Source organism: Neltuma alba, unplaced genomic scaffold (assembly GCF_004799145.2).
Source record: "Neltuma alba isolate B1F8T4 unplaced genomic scaffold, ASM479914v2 tig00002486_pilon, whole genome shotgun sequence".
Classification (NCBI taxonomy): Eukaryota; Viridiplantae; Streptophyta; class Magnoliopsida; order Fabales; family Fabaceae; genus Neltuma; species Neltuma alba.
This window is the reverse complement of record NW_021632878.1, coordinates 11,296-32,653: the sequence shown is the minus strand read 5'-3', so window position 1 is coordinate 32,653 and position 21,358 is coordinate 11,296. Positions and strand designations below refer to the sequence as shown.

Genomic DNA, 21,358 nt, shown 5'->3' with positions numbered 1-21,358 from the left:
GCAATCGTTGAACTTGGCTAAAGATGAACAATCTCTGAATCGCCCGTCAAATTAACCTCCAGAGTGGGAAGCTGCGGTAGTTTCAAATCGGCCGTCCTTGAACGCATGAATATATTGTTGTGGCAACGAATGCTCCATGAAACAGATGGTACGATTGTAATCCATTGTTACTTGTGCAGGTTTTAGTAATTATATTCTATTGACCAACATTAATGCATCTAGTTACACTTTTAGAATAACCGTAATTATCAGAATGATAAATTGATGCCATGTTATAATCTTCGACTTTCAAATGGAAAGCAAACTCAAGCTACACCATTAACCACCAAAAACTGCCCTCTTGCTAGAGTAAAGACCGTAATGTGATATTGTTTATATTTAATTATTCATTCTCCAAGCGCACACGATGAATTTCATAAGCCAGATGAATGTGTAGATTCTTTTCGCATTAACATGCAAGAGAGAATTTCATTAACTAGCAAAACGTTGAAGCTAAGCAATATAGCACGTCTTGAAGAATTTTCACTAACTAAAAATGGCAGAAGCTAATATTCTTGCTACACATTTTCATATCCTGTGCTTCAAATATTTCGCACCATTCTAGCAAAACAAGACTACAGAGATACATACGATTCTGATGATTGCAATAAGCATCTTATCAGTTCCACTCAGCACCCAAAACTTTTCAATGCTAAACGAATAAATAGACCAGAAGATAAGATATATAAGAACATACCCAATCACCATCGGGCTCAGTACCGGGTACTAGCACATTGATTTCGCTTGACTTGGCTGTAGATATGGATGCATTTAAAGAATCTTTGCTCAGATAAAGCTGGCAGCCAGAAGTGTTGTCCACCGAGATTGTTGGAGCTGAACCCTACATCAGTCGAAGGGGCCATAATTGCAATTAAATTCATATTTGATGAACCAAGTTTTTTTTTTTTGGCCTTTTTCTGAGGAAAAACGGGAATTTGTTGCCATTAAAAATACAAAGAATACACGCGCCCTTACATGGAACAGGGTGAAGCCCCAAAAGAGAAAAGAGATTAGAACAGAAAAACATATTACATCAGAGCAACCAACTACGTGATATGAGGACTAGTATTGATGAACCAAGTTTTCATCACAGAAGAGTAAGCCCCAAAAACCTACAACAATCACGACAAGAGAAAGAAGGATAGGGTTACCTGACACTGCGCCTCAACCCCATTAGAGTTCACAATTTCGAAAGCTGCAACAACATCCTACATTTCAAGCATATGGCAAAATGAGTTGACGATGGCCCCAATATGAATTGCTTCGGATAACTCAAATTTAAAACTCCCAATCAAGCCGTTAAAACCATTACTTCCTGTGTTTCAATACCAACCTTAAATACAACTCCCATCTTTGTGCAGTTGTCAATAGTTATATTGTTAACCTTCCCTGCAAATTGTTAAGAAGTCATCAAGTCAATGGCCTTTTCATCAAGCATCCATGTTTAGGTAGAGCATAAAATCTTAATATGCCAACTAGCGAAAGGAATTTGTCACATATTTATAAATACCTTGAATCTGCAAAACAGAATTTTTGCAACCATAAACATAAACAGACTGCTTTGAATCACAATCATCAATGACTAAGCCTTTCTGTCCAATTTGATTCTCAACAACCCACCTGCAATGGAACAGAAAAGTTAGGCTAATGTTGACAGGATACTGATGAACTGAAATCATACACATGCTTAAACCTACTTGCGACCCATTTGAAGTTCTAATTTTGGAGGTCCCGCTTTAGAAAATGCTTGTGTCCTCACACGGGTGTCCTTTTCACTAGCACCAACAACCCCAGTTCTATCTGCACGATTCTTTGCCTTCATATCATCTGTAACCTTTCTCAAACCTAGCAGAAAAGGTTTTTGGTTCATAAATGCCTAACAAACAATCAAGAACCACAAAAGTAGGAATGATGTACCTGCAGTGACATGCCCTGTGCTAAGTTCTTGAAAAACAGCTGACATTCCCTCCTTTGGCTTGGAGGATGAAGCCTGAGATGATTCAGAACTAAGGAGAGATGCAGGTGGTGGAGGCGGTGGAGCAGGTGCCCTAGGTGCAGGAGCTTTTGGCGGAGCAATTGATTTTCCCGTTGAACTCCATACAGGGCCTAAAGGATAAAAACTCTTGACATAATCTCTCAGACCAGGTAGGTATAACTCTTTGAGAGCTTTGGCCCACTCAACATGACTTGCGTCTTTATTTCTGTATTCTACAAGCACCTGATTATTACCCAAAAAATACATGATATAGCAACCAAAATGAAATAAGGAAAATGCAATGAAATTCGCAGGAGGTTAGAGCAATAACAGTGAACAAAATTCTGACCCTCAGATATTGCCAAAAATATATACAAGATAATATTTAAAGTCAAATGTATTAAGTCGATGCACCAAAATATGAGTTTAGTGATCATTTTTCACTTCTATCCTCAGCCACTATGCTGATATAAACTGGCGGCTCAAGTAGAGAGTGGACAGACGTACTGGAGTTGATAAAAAAAATTCCTCTCAATTCAAAAACCAAAAAAGAACAGAATGTTTGCTAAACATGTAATAAAGGAACAAGAGTACCAAAGCTATTTCACTTGCAGAAAACTCCTTTATTCGTTCCTCCTCAATGTTAACAAAAGGAGACCACACAACCAGTAAGTCAAGAAATTTTTTCAGTCACTAAAATCAGCGGGCTTCTGACATGAAAAAAGAATAAGGAGAGCACCTTGTTGCAATAAAACTCAGCCATTTGCCAACTTTCTTCCACATGTGCAATGGGCATGCTCATACCTCAAAACAAAAGAAGATAAATAAGAAACCAGAAGATAAGAATTCCCCATAGAAACAATGATGCACACTAACCACAATCCTTCCCCGTATATGCAATCCATGCTAGAGCAGAGAGACTGTCGACTGCAGCTTTCAGGTGGTTAAAATAATCAGATCTCCGTCCTTCTGTCATTGCATTAGCTTTTACGATCACTTCATTCAACGGTTTCAGAAATTCAGCCAATCCAGCAACGTCAGGCTTCTGTACAATGAAGATTTGTCAGTAATTTCCATTTCATGCACATCGCCATGGCAGATGCCACAATATAAAACTGAAACATGATCAATTATCTATGCATTCCCTCCTGCTACTATTGAAATTCAAATCTCATTCTGTTCATAGTGTTCAAATTAACCAACACAACTACATAAACATGATTCCACGAAAGACGGAATCATTTGCTTCCAGAAAAATCGTAACATCTAGTGTTTCAGAGTCTGTGCGGCAATACTAGTCGGCTTGTTTCAAGATGTCAACTAGTAATGAGGCTCTTATTCCCCCTTTCATTCTTCTAAAACTCCCCATTGAACTTTCCACATGTAACAGTATATCCAGAAATTACATGAAACATGGAGTTTCACTGTTATGTCTGAAGGAAAGAAGTTCAAATATTCAGCAATGCACACGGTCTATAATCGTCGCATCGGTATTAACATTCTCAGCAAGCTGACTAAGCATGAAATTGCATTTAGTTTACTTGCCACTAAATTATCCAAGGTAAATAGTATGTTATGGAGGATAATATTAAAACTGTGAACAATTTGTTTCAAATGATGCAAGCTAAATCCGTTATTCGACACCAAAATCAACCGATTCAGTTGAACGCTTCCTCATTGCACAGAAGCTTAATGTACAGAAATTAGCTGCTCCCCAGAGCAGAGATCCATTTATGAAAGCAAAAGAATAAAAAATAAAATGTAGAAAGAAATGTCCCGGAAGCACAAACCTGAGTTTGCTTGACCTTCATCAAAAGCTCTTTCTGAACAGCAAAAGCTTCTTGCACAAGCTTCGAAACCTGCAGAACTTGCCCTCCAATCTTCCCTGCAGCAGTCGAAAACCTGCCGATATACTGGTCCATCAGATCGCCAAAGGCAATAATCGATGGATCCACCGCCACATCGGCGCCGGATAGAGCAGCAGAGTCTCCACCACGCAAATGGAATCCAGTCGATAGCGCCTCCAAGCGCGACACCGCCGACTCCAACCTCTCAACCAGCTTCTGGTCCATAGCTGATAGCTCAGAGCCAATCTTGGCAACTAGTGAGTGAAATGAATGAGAGGGAATAGAAATAGATCTTGCGCCCGGAAAGATGAGGCCGTTAACGCGAGTGTTAGCCCGGCGATCCCCCCCCCCCCAAAAAAAAAGAAAGAAAAAATTCCAAAAATTTAGTCTTTTAATTATTTTATATTAATTAATAATATCTTAAGTTTTATCTATATTATTGTTCTCAACTTTAGTTGTTTGGACATTTTAATTATGATTTATGAATTTAAGCACATCTCATAAATCATTTGAATGAATTAATACTACAATTTTTACTCATTAATTTAGCCGAAAGGTGAATTGGAAAAGCGCGCGGGGTTGGCGATGCTCAAAGCAAACTTTTAGGATACCCCACGTGTCACCTTGCTAGCGAATCTTGGCTTTTCTTTCATTTGGGGCCGCTAGATGCAATTCGACGTGTGGGACCCTTTTCATCATAAACACTACTCGCTCCGTTCCTTATTATAAGAGACGAATAACCGAATTATGTTGATCAAAAAAACAGTTAAAATTAGTTAAGAACAATTAATATGTAAAAAGTATAATTTTTTTCCAAAAATATCCTCATTAATAAGGAGAGAAAACATGAGAGAGAACAATGGTAATTTATTAAAAGAAAGAGAAGTGGGAAGGAGAGAGAGTGTGTTGGAGACAATAAATATGAGTAAAATAGGAAATCAACACAAAAAAATAGAGACAACTTTTAAGTGTCTCTTATATATAGGAACATGCCATAAACACCAAATGTCTCTTATAATAAGGAACGGAGGGAGTATCAAACAAGTCTCGCATCTTTGCGGGAATCAGCAAGCGGTTGATAAACGTTTCATCAAAATTCCAAATATCAGAATTACCAACCTCATGTTTTGTTCCTTTCTCTGTTATTAGCTTTTTTTAACTTGTATTTTTTTTTTGCGTGGATAAAATCATGCAAGTAATAAAGAGAACAAAACATTGGTCAAGAACAAGATGGTTATATTTATACCTAAAAAAAAAAAAACCATCTCATCAGGGTTTGGATGCTCTCAAGGCCTCAATTGACTCGGTATTTAATTATCTGATTTTAATTTAATGCTTTTAACAAAGAAATTACAAATTCATTTCAAAATTTTAAACAAAAATTTTTATTTCAACATCATTAAATCAAAATATAAATGGTTAATAACCCTTGATTGAGATTCAAGTGATGGAGCCCAATTGAGCGGGTACAAATCCTGTTAGAAAGATAATGGTTTTTACAAAATCCAACGTTTTGTTACAACCTAGTTTGAAAATAATATGTTTAATTTAATGAACGAAAAGGAATTCTCATGAATCAAGAATGAATTGGATGTCTCTATGGGGCATCTTGCACGTACACGTTTTCCTTTTCCCCCACTTTTACTTCCACTGCCTTCCTTTTCTTTGGATTGGGCAGGCATGTGCTGTCAACAAAAGCCAGTCTCTTTTTTCTTTATCTACATATACATGAAAAAGATTGACGATCCTATTTTACGCCACTTTGATGTTTGTGATTGGAATGATAGAGGTGGAACCAATTTGAGCGTCGCCAACACGAGGGTCAATCATGTTTCAAATCTGAGGTGACAAAAAGACGGTCATTCAAACAAGTCAAATCAAAGAATTGGATGAATTATGTGAAAAATTAGATTAAAGGACGGAGGGCAGGAGGCAATTATTTAAGTTACGGTATGAAATTGATGGAATGAAGGATGCTTCAAGTTGCAGGCAAAATCATAGAAGTCTCAGCTCAATGTCAGGGGCAAGGGCGATCATCGTTGAAAAATGGCTATTGATGTCACTGTTGCCTCTTGCCACTTTACCAACCATGACATTGACAGGAACTGAATTCTCAGGACAACCCCAAGTCTTCCCGTATCTTAACACTTTCACCTGTTTCGCAACTGCCACAGAATGATCCATAAACTATTTTTTTCCATCCATACCAGCTACCTGCAGTTTAAAATGTAGTCCGGAAAAATTGATTATCGATTTCATCATTTAAAATAAAAGGTTTCAACACAATTTTTGTCTCAAATCCTACAGCTCTACCCCAAAAGAGGTAATAAATTAAATAGAAGAGGCCATTGGCATCGAGCTCAATTTTCACTTGAAAAAATACACATTTGGGTGAGGGTCTAGGATTCCCAAGCTAGTAAAATTATGTAGACTGTAGAGGTGCGTGTCTTTACAAGAAGGCTAATCTCTTAGCAAAACAATATAATACAGCAAAATGGTGTCAAAAACTGACTGGAAGGGGGGAAACTTCGCTATAAAAAAGATATATGCACAGTGGGGGAAAATGGGGGACAACTTCGCTGTAAAATGATGTACAATGGCTCGCAATACAAGAAATCGAACATCGCTAAATTGCATTGTGATTTTGAAAAACAAAAACAAACTACATTACAACAAATAAAATTGTGGTATCCTCCAGATGAATTGGCACGAGGAAGCAGTATTACAATCATCTCCATCTTGACTGTTCTATAGAATCCACATTCTTGGGGGGATATTGAACTTTACGGGGAATTGTGGAATGCGAAGAAGCAACGGGCTCTTTCTCTCTTATTGTACGAAGTTCCTGTCAAAAGAGTAGTAGTTAGACATCAAAGGAAGCTAAAATCAACACTTTCACAATATAAACTAAATATCTTATCAAAGATATTCAGTTATATGATACATGCTCGAAATCTCAGACTTGATTTGTTTTTAGTAATATCATTAAGGCACGGATATGTCGAAGAGTGGCCTGGGAAAAAGACTTACAGAACGAAAGGGGAAATCATCTGCCTCAAGCATATGAACGATTTGACCCATCTTTGGTCGTTTACTGACGTCCAAATCTACACAGCGCAGGCAAACCAGCAAAGCTCGTTTCAAAGATCTTGGAGAGGGCTGAACCTCAATCAAAGGATCTACCAGCCCTTCACCACGACGACTTGCTACCATTCCCTTGAACCAATCGATCAAATTCATCTGAACCACATCAAAGCACAAAAGCAGGGATAAGAGTCCGGTGTTTCATGGTATGCTACAAAAGAAAAGGCTCAAGAAATCCCGTAATCACCTCTCCAGGTGGTCTAGAATAATCTATGGGACTTCTTCCTGTAATTATCTCCATGAGTAGAACTCCAAAGCTGTACACATCACTTCCCTCATTAAGCATTCCCGTGCTTGCATACTCAGGTGAAACGTATCTGTGGAAAATTAGTGGTAAAAACATGAAATAACAAAATAAATGATCTACGTGAAGATTCAACTCTACATCTTAATCAGTCAAGATCCATGTATAGTTTCATTATGAACATGATCTCAGTTGAAGCATTGACCACTTAGTTATAAAGACTCCCAAGTCATGTTAAGGAGTCAAAACACGTTAGGCCCCGTTTGGTAGGAAAGAATCCTCAAGCCCAAAATGCATTAGACTAGGAATCATCATTAAGTGTTGTTTGGTAGAAACAAATCACAATTCCCAAGAATCCTGATTCAAGGGAAAAAGGCAGAATTGGATTCCATCGGGCTCACAATGGAATTGATTGGATTCCAAGGATTTCTCATTTGTAACCTCACCCCCCCCCCAAAAAAAGAGGGTAAATTAGTCTTTTAATATATAAATATACATAGTTGAACATAATGTAAGGACTCCATCTGCCATTCTGCATGCCAAACATGCTTTTATAACCCAATACTATTCCATTTCTTATTTCAATTCTGATTCCAGTTCCTTTAAAAACTCTTCCATCAATCCAAACGGGGCATTATGCTGTTGAAAGAATAATCATAATCTCTAATACCACGTATTGAAAGAAGAATCATAATGCCAAATGGTTTAGAAGGTTGAGGAAGAAACTAACCCAAATGTCCCCATTACACGTGTGGTCACATGGGTCTTCTCAGAGCCTAATAACTTGGCTAGTCCAAAGTCTGATACTTTAGCATTCCACTTTCTGTCCAAAAGAATGTTACTGGATTTTACGTCCCGGTGCACCACTTTGGGTTCTAACCCTTCATGCAGATAGGCCAGCCTGTTTCATGATGTAGGAAAAAAACGTCAATTTGATCAATCAAGGAGCATGATAACATTTTTTTTTCCTTTTTCAGTCACAGAATGTATCTCCAATGAAGTCAAACAGAGAAATGAAAAAGCAGACCCTTTTGCGGTCCCAATGGCGATTTTCATCCTTATATCCCATGTCAAGGGACTAATAGGCCCAACGTCACCATGCAACCACTGCTCCAAATTTCCATTATCAACATACTCATAAACAAGCATCCTGGATGATCCGCAGAAGCAAAATTCACATAATTTTAGAGGAATTTTTGCAGGCAAAAAGACCTTAAATTGAAAGAACGATTGCCATGTAAACAGAATAATACCTTTGAGGACCTTCAGCGCAATATCCGACTAAACCCACCAAATTCTTATGCCTTACTTTTCCAATGGCTTCAACCTCCACCTTAAACTCCTTCTCCGCTTGACCTCTTAGTTACAAAGAAGGTAGGAATATCAGGTGGGCGTTACCAAAAGGAAAAAAAAAAAACCAAAAAAAAAATCCAAAAGGATTACAAGCAAGTAATAGAATGGTAGAAAAAAGTTGCAACCCCTTCAATAAATCTTATGTACACTTTGTCCTCGTTTGGAGATCTTTCGATTCTTGTTAATGCAGTACAAAGAATTCATATGCTTAGGCAGAGACATACCGTTGTTGGATTTGTGTTCTCAGTTTTCTTTAAGAGTAAATTCAAGTGGTAATTAGTAGTTCTCTCTGAACCTTCTCCGTGCATGGCAAGTCATATACCGGGGAAAGAAATAATGGACTCGAGCAGACCAACATAAGCAAGCCCAAATGCTGAACTAATCACGAATAATCAGGTAACATATTAGAGATGTCCGTTAAGAGATGATTGATACGATTATACGTCTAACGTCTGTCAATGAATGGTTTGGTTACTGTGCTCTATCTTTTGCGAGGGTTCGAGGTTACGAGTCGGAAAAAGTGAAAAGCATGTAAAGCATGTCAGCTTATAAATCTTGCATCAACACTAAATATTATTCACATATATTTCCGTTTCCAAAGAAGACTAAAGTCTTTTCGGGATCAAGATTTGTATCTCACATAAAGGGAAAGATGAGATACAGCAATTATGACCAATAGGATAAATAATCAAAAAGCAAAAGCAAGGGAAAAAGAAGCAAGAGCCAGGCCCCAGATGATTAGTAGAATAAGAGGACCAACAACGAAGTGTCCATTTACTTTTCCTAGTGTTCCACGAAACAATTGGAAACGATCAGGAAATTCGGTACCAACCGACAGTAACTATTTCTCCTAGACTCTAGATCAACGCCATAACAGTTGGTTTTCCCATGTCAAGTCATTTCCACGTAAGTTTGTATTTGTAGAAGTTAAGAACTCGAAATAAAATGGATGATTTTTCTGAGAAACAGGGAATGGATGCATTAGTATTCAGAAAGTCTAAAAAATATGTAATAATGCAGGAAACATTTGGGAGCAAAATAAGGATAAACAAAACCTTAGAACAGTCAAGTTCGCATATAAATTTGAATAACTTAAGGCATACTTGTTGTTCAGAAGATTCTTCACAGCCACCACCGACCCATCTTCAAGAACTCCTTTGTACACAATACCATACCCCCCTTCACCGATCACACTTTCTTCCGCAAACGCACGTGTCGCATCCTCCAGCTCCCTCAAGCTATACCATCGGCCCCACCCAATGTTCGGTGCGTCCGCCGACACGTCACTGCGGCTGCCGCCGGACACATCACTCTCGTCGCTCGTCTTCTTCCCTCTTCTCTCAACCTCAATCTCAACCTTCTCCTTCTTCGGATCCTCATCCTCGATTTTAATCTCTGCTTGCTCACAATTCTGCTCGAGATCCAAGGCTTTGACTTCCACGATCTCTTTGGAGACCAAGGGAATCATCCCCGAACTGTGCTTCACGCGCATTTTACGCTTCGTCGAGCTACGATTCCGACGAAGGCACAGAAAGACCAGAAGCAAAATTACAAGCACGATTAGAAGGAAAATGCCGATCACGAAATAAAGCTTCAGACCCAGAAATGGAGTTTTCTTAGAGAGCTGAGGAAGACCATGACCGGAAGAGTCGTCGGAGGCCATTGCTTCCGACGAGGTGAGGAAAGAGGGGGGGGGGAGGTGGTGAGTGAAATTTCACGGGGAAAAGTGACGGTAACGAAAGTGAAAGAGAGGTGAAGAGAGAGACGTTGCGGGCGTTTGGTTGATGAGAATTGTTAGCGGAGGGTGAAAATAAAGCATCGGAGTGAGAATGCCCTTTGGGAAAGGGACAGAGAGGAGGGAGAGGGACTGTTGTTAAAGAGTGGGGTTTCAACGGATACAGAGCCGGAAAAAGCCGAGGAACGAACGAAAAGATCCAAAAGAAAGGCGTTCAGTTGTTGTTTTCTGGGGTTGGACGCTGCATGTTATTACCAGAATGCCATTCTCCACTGCGACTTGGTGGGCCAGTGGGGCAGGACTCGAGAGAGTGAATTCGGGGAAAAAATTTAGATATATCTAGGTGTATTTTAATGTGAGTTGTTTTATATTTTCCCAAGCAATTCTTTTTTTGACCAAAATTTTCCTATGCGATTCACTGATTCGGAATTAAATATTACACGAGTTTTAAGTGGAAAGGCTTCCTTGGCTCCTGAATATAAAGATTCATGAGACTTTGGTTTTCAGTTCTTTCTTATTTTCCATATTTATTGTTTATTATTTATAATATTTTTATTTATTGGGACTTTGTTCATCAATACCCATTAAATTCCAGGCATTAAATTAAAAAGAAATTTAAAAATGCAATAAATTCTCCGCATATTAATTAAAAATGATCACCTTATCTACTTATTTCAAATTTTGGGAATTAATTTTAAAAATTTTATAATTAAAACTATAAAAATAAAAAGGTTTCTCCACAAACTCATTCAAAACATGAAGGTGTATGAATTCAACGTATTGATGCATTCATTCGGAAAAGAAACTAGTATGAATTAATATTCAAAATTTTAATTAAGAGAAATTTCTATATTTACTAATTTAGTATTGACAGTTTTTTGAATGAAATTGTCTTCAATAAGACCATATATATGGGCAAAAAAAAAAAAAAGCACACTAATGTAATTATGATCATGCATGCGAGGGGAAGAGGGGATAAAAGGTAGTGAAAGAGACAAAGGGAAGGGCTGATGTGAGATGGAAGGTGAACCAGCCGAGGGTGTCATGAGGGATCCCCATTAGGAACGAACTAGTTTATGGGGGTGTTTGGATAGAAACCAAACCATGGTTTCAGAAGTGCTTTTATGGATTACGAAATAAATATGTGGAAGAGATTACCTCGTTTTACGGAAAAGTGATTCTGAAACCGTGGTTTTGGTTTTGCCAAACACCCCCTATGTTGAAGATGACCACGCGATAATAAAAGCTTGAGGGTATGTGGATAAGCACGTTACATACACACATGTTGATGTCAATTTGTGAAGAATGAGAATCTGAGATATTGATACTGCAACACGCCACCTAACCCTTTGTTAGATTGATCCCAGTTTTGCTTCGCCGTTTGATTTCACCCACCAGAATTGCCCCCCCTTTATTTGCACCTCCTCCATTGTGTCAATTTCCGATGATAGCCATTTCCTGCATACGTGTGCTCTCTCTCCGTTATTAGTTGCCTTCCCTTTCAACTTCATCTGAAAGCCAACCTCTCCTCACACTTTCCCACCCCTCCCCAATCAATTCCCCTGTCCCGTCCCAACCGCAGCATACATCTTCAACGTACTGATCGCAGTTCTCCTCGACATATGTCATTTGTAATTGTAACATTTACTTTGGCCTACCAGTAAATGTATGAAATTGATAAAACTGTCTCATTCTACCATCATTAAAGTTTTATCTCTCTCTCTATCACTAGTCATTCGTAGACTTCTTTCTCCAAATGAATCACATTGAAATATACTATTTTTTTTAATATAAGACATATTTAACTAATTTGATTAGATTAAAAAAGTTAAGTAAGTTAGTTAATCATAAGAAATGTGACATATTTTCTCTAAAATACCATAATCATTTTTCTTTCACTTACTTGATTATGGTTGATAAAACATTCACATGAATAATTTTAAAAAAATAATAAATATGAAAAATAAGTCGTGTATCTAGGATCAAAATTAATTTAACAGTTAGGTTATATATTTACAACCGGAGGAGTATAAGTTATTTATATTTAAGATCAAAACTTTCCTCTATAAAGTGATTTATTTAGGATGAAAGTAGTAATTTAACATAGAAAACAAGAGGAAACTAAACTTTATATTCAAGGGGAAATAAAAATTCTCATACAGAGCTTATATTTATCACAGGCAAAACTAAGAACTATCAATAAAATAGTAACAAGGTCTAAACCAACATCTCATGAGTATGAACTGCATCTTGTTAATTGAATTAATACTCGATGGAGTTTTTAATCCTTCTTATTATTCTTGCATGAGTATTTACTACCTGAGCAGAGTCTTGTAAGTCAATGATATCGAACACTTCTCTTAAGTGTTTTTTTGAAATATGAGATTGTCCGTTTAAATTCTCTATTAGAAAATAAAATGCCTGCGTGAGTTATTAAAAAAAAAAAATCCAATGCCCCCCCTTTTTTTTTGGTTAAAATCCCTGATATATCATGCAGAGTCAATAAAATATTGCCATCTAGTTTGGTAACTCCATCTGGCTGGTTCAGTAATGACATTTACAGATACTGCGTCATGATCCGTCGCTATCTTTTTTTTAACCCCAGCGTATTTGATGCGCAGTTACTGCGTGAAACTGATTAAACATGCATTTAATACGGTTTTTAAATAGAGTCTTTTCTGATGAAATTTTACCAAATCAACGGTAGCGTGAAATAAATGTTATTTTATGTTTAAAAAATAACGAAAAACGTCAAACCAGACTTGGATCTACTTGCTACGGCGATGGAATTTCATTTCTTAATGAATGAATATATTAGCATTAATGAAAGAACTCAAGGCTCGTGAAACATTATGATTTATGAGGCGCTGGTGCGGTCGCAGCCTAGTATTTAATGTCTTTCAGGGAAATTGCATAGCAGTAGCACTAGTGATCACAAAGAGCGTGTAGTAAAAGGAATAATAATGAGGAAAAAAAAAAAGTCACCTTCTTATATTTTGAACACGGATGGATTTTTTTTTTTTTGTCAGGAACATAGATGGATTTATGTTTGAACTCGGAAGATGGTTGAATTTTTTCTTTTTTGTTTTTATAAAAAAACAATTATATTATAGAATTTGACATGTGCTGTTTAAAAATTGAAATCGGGATGCTGTGAAAAAGAAGCATTTTTTAATTTAAATTTAAATTGCAACAACTCTTATATTAATATTGATATTTTTTCCCAACTTATATTAATATTGATCTACACAACGCCGTTTTCTCAATGTTATATATTTAATTTAAAACGGTCGTCGTTTTAAATTTTAGATTATAGAACTTGTTTTCGGAGGCCTTAGAGGTTTTTATTTTTAACTAAAGTTAATATCATTAAATTAACGCCCACATAAATAATTAAATCAAACTGTGTTGTCACAATAGTTAAATTAAACTTTTGATTTCTATAAGAAACTAGTTTACCGATAGGGTTTCATGTGATAGAATAGGTTGAGGACCCAGTTTTAAGCTTGTGAAACAATTTAACTTTGACATTAAGAAATGGGATCAATGGTTGCACAAAAAGTCAAACATCTTGAAGGTCACGAATCGCTTAAAAAAACTAGGAAAAATTATTGTGAGATTTTCGCAAATAATTGTAATTGTTTAAAAAATCCTACAACAAGCAAGCATTTTGGGGAAGAAAAAGTCAAATTTTCTATATTCATTCTTTAACACGTCATGATTATTTTCCTCAAAATACATAAATTTTCTATCAATGTTATAGTATAGGGTGATAATACCACATGGCTAACAATTTTTTATTTTAAACAAGTCAATTCTCATAATTCCGAACTTAATGAATTAGAAGAATTATACTATCTCCGGTCCTTAATATAACATCTCGTTTGAATTTTATTTTGGTCCTAAATATAAGACCTCAATCCACTTTGTCTCTAATATTTATGTATTTTTTTCCTAAGATAGTCTTTCTAATAATTGTAGTTCTAGCCTGATTAGCAAGGATATTTTAGAAAAGATAATACCTATTTATTATAAATGACTAATTTAATTTTTTTTAATCTCTTCAAATTAGTCAATTAACTCTTATAATTAAGACCGGAACTAGTATTATCTTGAGTGGAATCATTAATTGAGATAGTTTGCAAAATTTTTATCCCATGTCGCATGTAGGATCAAATATCCATGATGATGTGAGATGATGAGCATTTTGACTTTGGAATCCAAGTCATATCCTGAACGGCACAGCGTTGTCTCCCATGTGCCATAAAGATGCTGCCACTGCTTCATTGCGTTTTTGAATATATTGGGATGAGACCATTATTCAGATTTGTCATGGACAAGCATGGTGAGATTAAATTAATCTGTAGTTAATCGCATGGATAATTGTGCAGAGCAATTATTAAATGAAAATATTTCAAAATTATCAAGTTATTGTGAATTTTATGTGCCTTGATTATAAATAAGCCCTTGGGTGTAAATTTTGGAATAATGTTATCTTATTTAATTTTGAGTTCTGCCGTATACAGTAACGTCAGTGCACATATGAAGAATTGTGGAGTGATGTTAATTACAATAAGCAGTTCTTGGTTAGATTTTTTTGGGTCAGATTTAGTTGCAAATCTATAATCACTTATGAGATCAAATTTGTGATGCTATAAGCATATTGTTGTAGTATTTAAGTGAATCTAACTTTTTTTTTGGGAAAAATTATTCAAATGTCTCAGATTTAAAAAATATATATAAAGAGGTCACCAAAAAATTACATTTATAAATTAAATTTGCATATTTATTTTTTATTAGTTAAATTTTTATATTTACAAATCAAGTTACATTATTTAAGGAGAATTAAAATAATTTTTTTTATTTTTTTTTTGGGTGTTTTTACCTGAAGAAAAAGTAAGTCCAGTTGAATCCAGCACTTTACATTGAAGATCACGGCCAGATTCAAAGCAGCATACTTGGCAATCACTGCCTCACTTTTTTTTTTTGCTACTGAGGAGGGCTAAGGCCCAAAGTGGAAAAGTAGACTAGAGAGTAGGATTAATGGGGTGTTTGGATAACCCCATGATCATTTTTTAGAAGCACTTTTTTGTAAATCGAAACAAACTCCTCCACGTATTTATTTTATATACCGTAAAAGCATTTTTGAAACCATAGTTTTGTTCTTATCCAAACACCCTTTAAATCCCATATATTTATTAAGAAGCGTAGCCCTTAAATTGACCGGACATGAATCTGAATCAAAGTAGCCGGATTTTGAAATTTTTTGCTTAACTGATGCATCAGCTAACATATTCTGTTGTCTACCAATGTGCATAATTTGAAACTCCTGATCGTACGCAAGTAGGCTTTGGTTTTTTTGGGGCAGGATCAATCACTTCTTCGGCCGTCCCCCATTGGCATTTCCGCATTAATCAATGCCCCCCTTTTTTTTTGTTGGGCCACTTCTTGAAACTTAATGGGGAAGGCCCGTTCTCCATCTGGCTAGCATGTTCCTTCATAATGGTCTTGGTCTAACATCTTTTTTTTTAGCAAAAAAAAAAAAGTGGGAAATTTCCCACTCTATCGCATTCATGGAAGATTGAAGACAGTATGAACGTACCAACAGAACTTGTTCAATGAAATAGGTTAGTTTCTCGTAACATGCTCAATCAAAGTTTGACTTCTTGTTGAGAGAAATGTCCACGTTTAATGTTTAATAATATCTCGAATAAGATTACTTTCCATATTAAAACGCCCATGTGTGGCCAAAAAAAAAAGACAATATATGCATAGTGACCATTATATGACTTATAAAGATAACAAGAGTTTGTCTGATTAATAAAGAGTCGATTCATAACTCATAAGATTGTGAATTCGAATCTCATTGTTGATGTTAGGATCTTGTTCATAGACAATTTGTAAATATTTTTATAAGCACTATTTGAGTTTGGAGGTATATCTTGATCTAAGAGAAAGACTCAATTTATTTAAACTTCATTTGTAAAAACTATATGACTTATAAAATTTTATTCCAAACACCCCGCTGTGATTTTAGTATTCCACGTATTGATTTTAACGCTCTCAAAAGAGGCAAGCACTGAAAAACCCCGTTTGCATATTATATAGATTATTTTTTTCGTCGTGTACATACTAATAAGTACTACCTTTGATTTTTAATATAAGATATCGTTTGATTTTTATTTTGGTTCTAATTATAAGACCCCAATTCACTTTGTCTATCATATTTATGTATTTTTTTCCAAGATAGTCCTTTTAATAATGATAGTTTTAGGTAATAAACTTGATTAGAAAGAATATTTTAGAAAAGACAACATCTATTTTTTTTTTGGTAGTTAGACAACATCTATTTATTACAAAATAACTAACTTAACTTATTTTTTTAATCTCTTCAAATTAATCAACTAGTTTTTATAATTAGAACCGGAAGAAGTAGTATTTTTCCTAGTTTTCATATATGGGTTAAAGAGAACATTACTCTATTTAGGAACTGCCGCCTCAACAGATGTTGATTTGATTAAATGTGGCACTGCTTATCTTCATGATGGCATCGTCTCCGTTTCAATCCCCCCCCCCCCCAACCAGAAAAAAAGGCGGGCGTCGTTGTGTGGTATTGAAAAACTGCTATGGTCGGTCTACACACGTGGCATGTCGCGAGTCGTTGAATTCAGGGATTTTTTTTCCCCTCTTGCATGAGGTGAGCGGGGATCGCGTGTGTTGGAGCCACATTCTGGAAACATCAGATGAAGAATGTGTTGCTCGCGCTCAGGGACTGTGGATGGCTTTTGCACCGAACTCAACAAATGAAGCCTAGCGTTTTATTATGCGTGGCAGTGGAGTGATGCGATGTGGATTGTTGGATCAAAATGACGGCCATGATGAATTTGATTGACAAAATCCATACTCACGGTGAATCCACTGAATTAATCATACTTTTCTGTCTTCATCCTCATTATTTATTACCGCCCTTATCCACTAGGAGTGCAATAAAAGCCTAGATGGACATTTTATTCCCCTTCACGGAATCATGCTGTTAATCATCATTCGGACTCCCGTGGATAAACATTAGCTTAGGACCCCCAAAAATCGTCTGTCCCCTCTATTTTATTTAAATGTATGAAAAATTAAATTAAACACGATAATGCAATTTATATGTGGATAATTGGAAGTACTGAGAACGGAGAGTGGGATTTTCCATAGCAGCGCAGCCCGCGTTGAAAACACACTCTGGACGTTCCTGCGTTGAATTTCCTGGAGAAGGCCAGAGGATTCTTCATTCATATTCCTGTTCCAGCCATTTCATCACCCCTAAACGCCTACCTCTTGATTAACTCTGTATTTCTCTCTCTCTTCAATTGATTGATCGTTGATTTTCGTTTTCTTCCCTCTCCCAAATGATCACCGGCGGCCCCAAGAAGAGGCCACGCGCCACCCCCACTCGGCAGAACGTTTCCTGCTGCGCCGTCATTGATAATTCCTTCTCCGATGAATCCCTCTGTGTAGTTTCCCAAAACCCCCGTATTCGTAGTTCCCCCTGCATTGGCGGCAGTAGCGCCACCACCCCCTTTTTCAATGACTCTTCCACTGCCGACGTCATCCTCCGCCTCTTCGTTGATAGCGGCTCTCCGCTTGGATCTTCATTTTCCTCCGATTCTGGCTCTGTCGATCCCGCCGTGTCTACCTCCGACCTTCACGTGTACCTTCACTCTGACATTCTCCGCCGCTCTAAATACTTCTCGGTCATTCTATCGGATCGATGGAGTGGCCAGTCTCGTCCTCAAGAGTCTGATGGTTTGTTGAAGCTTAATCTCGGGGTCCCACTTGCTTCGGGTGCCATTCAGTCTCATCTCACGGTGCTGGAATTGCTGTACACTAATGATTTCGCTAATACGATCGATAGTGCGTCGACTGCTCTGGATCTTCTTCCAGTTGCCCTAGAATTGCTGTTCGAGGAATGCGTTCGTTCGTGCGTTACTTTCCTGGAAGCAGTGCCTTGGTCCGAAGAGGAAGAGAGGAGAGTGTTGAATTTGATCCCTCTTCTCAGCGAGGAGGAGTCGAAAGAGCTTCTTGCGAGGGTATCTCCTGTAAGGGAGGACTCTTGCGAAGCAATGCTTGAAGGTTTGATTTCGTCGGCTATTTACAATTATCAGAACACGGCATTCGTCAAGGCGTTTGTGGCCAAGATTCTGCGGGATTTCTCTTCGAGGGAATCGGCCAAGAGAGTGCTGGAGAAGGCGTTCAAGACGTCCTTGCAGACTGCGAAGGAGTGCTTGGAGGAGTATTCCAGTCCCGATTTTAGAGGGGACCATAATGAGACGGAGGCATTACAGAGACTGAATTTGCACAAAGCGTTGACGTCTGGGAGGCATTTGCAATGGTTGTTGGAGAGAATGATTGAGCTGAGGGTGGCTGATGAAGCCGTTAAAGAATGGAGTGAGCAAGCGGCGTTCACAGCTGATTTGCAGAGGGCATTCCGGGATGATGCCTGGAGGAATATTGTCCCGGGTCTTCCTGCAGTTTTGCTTCGGTGCACTTACAGGTTAGCGAAGGCTGTTTCCGCGGGCGCTATTTTGGCTGCTAGACAGGTAAATGATTCTCAGCCTTGAAACTTTTCATTCGTAGTTTTAATCCTCTTACTCAGTCCGTTACATGGCATGATTTTGAGACCGAATGTTCTATCCTTTTCGGCTGATTAAATTCCTAATGTGATTTTTACTTGCGAGAGTTTATCTGCATTCAAGTCCTTGTTCTCATGCAATGTTTTATCTGTATTAATTATGGACTTTCTTTGTTGCCCCGACATGTGAACCTGTTGGGTCTTATGGAATACGGCCGTGAGCCACTGCCCACTAGTACTGATATGAAGCTGCCAAGCTTATTGGTTAGATATTCTTGAAAGCGCTATTCTGGGATGTTCTTTTAGTACCTCGATGGCGCTGTTCCTTTTCTTTTCTTAAATATCTCTGCATATATTTATGAACCCTTTAATTGATCTAATTCTTCCTACATTTTGGAAGCGGAGTTTCATCTACACGCATTTATTTGGCTATACTGGGGTTTAAGGATTCTTTTAAAATCTCAACAACTCGTCTGTATAGGCTATGGATATTGAGTTTTCTATATGTGGAATTGAAACGCCTTATCTCTCTGTTTTTTTCCCCTCCTTTGAAGAGAGGTGAAAGATGAAATGCCTTGACTCTTGGAGAGTTGGCCTGTTACAGACGTGTGTTCCTTCTACTGCCTGCACATGGCCATTGGCTATTGTCATGTCCTGTTAAACTTGTTGAAAAAATAAATTATTTATGGTCCTCTATGTACTTGGGTTCACTTCTGAAAGCGGTCTGTTGTGGTTGATGCATCAAACGAATATTCAGAAATGCAAATCAAGTAGGATTCTCTAAAGATTATGGCTTGGTGTCTTTACCCACTGGATACCTGATTTTGTCGATTAACCGTATATTTTGAGAGTCTGATTTTTTGTGATTTGTGAATGAGTTTGAGACTAGATTTACTTCATTTTGTGTTGCTACCGTCGCAGATTTTTGTTCTTTATTCAGGAATTATAGGCTATTCGGCATAACTTGCTGAGTTGTGATAGAAGCAGCACAACTTGGTTGAGTCACATAGAGTTCGTCTTTTCTTTTGTCCATTTTAAGTCTACTGCAGGTTCATGTGCCTATGTCTTAAAAAACTATAATATAGTTCGCGTTTAATCTAGACGTCCGAGTGAACTAGAACTTGGCAGTTGTGAGCGCGTTAGAATGCTAATGTCTACATCTGAATGATCTGTTCAGGTAAGAAGGAAGCTTGTGGAAGACTGGCTTCCTGTTCTAGTCGTATGCAAGGACAACGTTTCACCAATGTCGCCCTACAAAGCATTGTATGTGGAGCTGGAGGAAATATTCTTGAGCATTATCTCCACACTTCCTATGTCAGATGCCCAAGAATTGTTGCCGCATTGTCTCAGCTTCTCAACCCGAAACGTGGAAGATTGTCCTCACCTGGTCACAGCGTTCAATACCTGGTTCCGGCGTGCAGCCCAACCCGTCAAACCCGATTATAATAAGACCTCTGGTGAATGAGTACCTGCGAGCGTGCGTCTTTGTTGCGTACCTTCTGTTCAAGGGATGTGCATATGGACACCGAGTGCTCGGAAGTTGAAGTTTTATCAACTTATGGCGCGTGTATATATACATGTATAGAGAAAAACTAACAGTCACATAGGATAACTCCAAACCCCTTTGAAACTATCCTTTTGAGACTGCATTTGCATGTTTCTCACTGTTTTCCCTTATCAAGCTGATCTGCCTGTTTTCCGGTGGTTGTATAGCTAATAAGTTGTTGGCGCTTTTGGTTCGGCTGGGAGAACTATTGTCTTGATTAAACTCGGACCCATACTTATAGATCCGTTTTTCGTTCCTTCTCTGCATAAAACTTATGAAGGATAGTAATCATATGGATAGAAGAGGTATGGCAAGAAGCATAAAATTTATGTAGTATACACTAAAATATTTCTAGCTATTTGTATTTTATAAAGGAATTGTCAGATGGAATTCAAGCTGCCAAATAAATAAAGACTAAGTAAAGCATGAAGGAGTACATAAATGTAGCGATAAATATTCTTATAAATTTGATGCTTTTATCTTTAAAAGACGTAACCTTCAAGGAGTCGGCTGCCATGGAAACTGATAAAGGCATTAGTTTAGCTAGTTTAATGAATATTAAATTGTATCCGTACTAATAATAAAAACGCTTATTTTGGATTTGGTGCAAGTCAATGCTCCATGGCTCCCATTAAAATGTCCTTAAAATGAGCGGAAGGGACAGTGAAGAGGAAGACGGGCGGAAAAAGAAAAGCGCATCCAGAATGGTTTCTTCTATATTTTCTAAGCTGGATCCACCTTGCACTCTTCACTCATCCTAACTCCTAAGATTAGTCCCTCACGTTCCACACATTCTTTTGAGATACTTTTATACTAATTTATGCCAAAGATAAACCACTTTCCCGCATCTACCCCGTA

General features: G+C 37.5%; 3 protein-coding genes across 6 annotated transcripts; 1 reads left to right on the top strand and 2 right to left on the bottom strand.

Moving 5' to 3' along the window:
* Nucleotides 1-33: 33 nt before the first annotated feature.
* LOC114729750 (cyclase-associated protein 1-like) lies at nucleotides 34-4,194 on the bottom strand. Its single transcript, XM_028916788.1, has 10 exons — nucleotides 3,805-4,194; nucleotides 2,891-3,059; nucleotides 2,754-2,818; nucleotides 1,957-2,257; nucleotides 1,737-1,884; nucleotides 1,550-1,659; nucleotides 1,373-1,428; nucleotides 1,191-1,247; nucleotides 735-880; nucleotides 34-136 (listed from the first exon to the last, which is right to left on the bottom strand). The coding sequence occupies exons 1-10, from the start codon at nucleotides 4,084-4,086 to the stop codon at nucleotides 52-54; spliced, it is 1,419 nt and encodes a 472-aa protein (XP_028772621.1). The 5' UTR covers nucleotides 4,087-4,194; the 3' UTR covers nucleotides 34-51.
* A 1,998-nt stretch (nucleotides 4,195-6,192) lies between these two features.
* Nucleotides 6,193-10,368, bottom strand: LOC114729779 (probable receptor-like serine/threonine-protein kinase At4g34500). Of its 2 annotated transcripts, XM_028916827.1 has the most exons (8): nucleotides 9,706-10,368; nucleotides 8,503-8,607; nucleotides 8,277-8,399; nucleotides 7,980-8,150; nucleotides 7,193-7,322; nucleotides 6,892-7,101; nucleotides 6,565-6,706; nucleotides 6,193-6,513 (listed from the first exon to the last, which is right to left on the bottom strand). In XM_028916827.1, the coding sequence occupies exons 1-7, from the start codon at nucleotides 10,263-10,265 to the stop codon at nucleotides 6,590-6,592; spliced, it is 1,416 nt and encodes a 471-aa protein (XP_028772660.1). In that variant the 5' UTR covers nucleotides 10,266-10,368; the 3' UTR covers nucleotides 6,193-6,513; nucleotides 6,565-6,589. The 2 variants fall into 2 exon arrangements, with proteins under 2 accessions (XP_028772660.1, XP_028772653.1); XM_028916820.1 differs by having other exon boundaries at nucleotides 6,193-6,706.
* LOC114729757 (BTB/POZ domain-containing protein At1g63850) lies at nucleotides 9,207-20,830 on the top strand. 3 transcript variants are annotated; one of them, XM_028916811.1, is made up of 5 exons: nucleotides 9,207-9,212; nucleotides 9,464-9,469; nucleotides 15,706-15,712; nucleotides 17,729-18,922; nucleotides 20,132-20,830. In XM_028916811.1, the coding sequence occupies exons 4-5, from the start codon at nucleotides 17,732-17,734 to the stop codon at nucleotides 20,417-20,419; spliced, it is 1,479 nt and encodes a 492-aa protein (XP_028772644.1). In that variant the 5' UTR covers nucleotides 9,207-9,212; nucleotides 9,464-9,469; nucleotides 15,706-15,712; nucleotides 17,729-17,731; the 3' UTR covers nucleotides 20,420-20,830. The 3 variants fall into 3 exon arrangements, with proteins under 3 accessions (XP_028772644.1, XP_028772636.1, XP_028772628.1); XM_028916803.1 differs by lacking the exons at nucleotides 9,207-9,212; nucleotides 9,464-9,469; nucleotides 15,706-15,712 and adding an exon at nucleotides 10,401-10,406 and having other exon boundaries at nucleotides 17,595-18,922; XM_028916795.1 differs by lacking the exons at nucleotides 9,207-9,212; nucleotides 9,464-9,469; nucleotides 15,706-15,712 and having other exon boundaries at nucleotides 17,476-18,922.
* The last annotated feature ends 528 nt before the right edge of the window (nucleotides 20,831-21,358 follow it).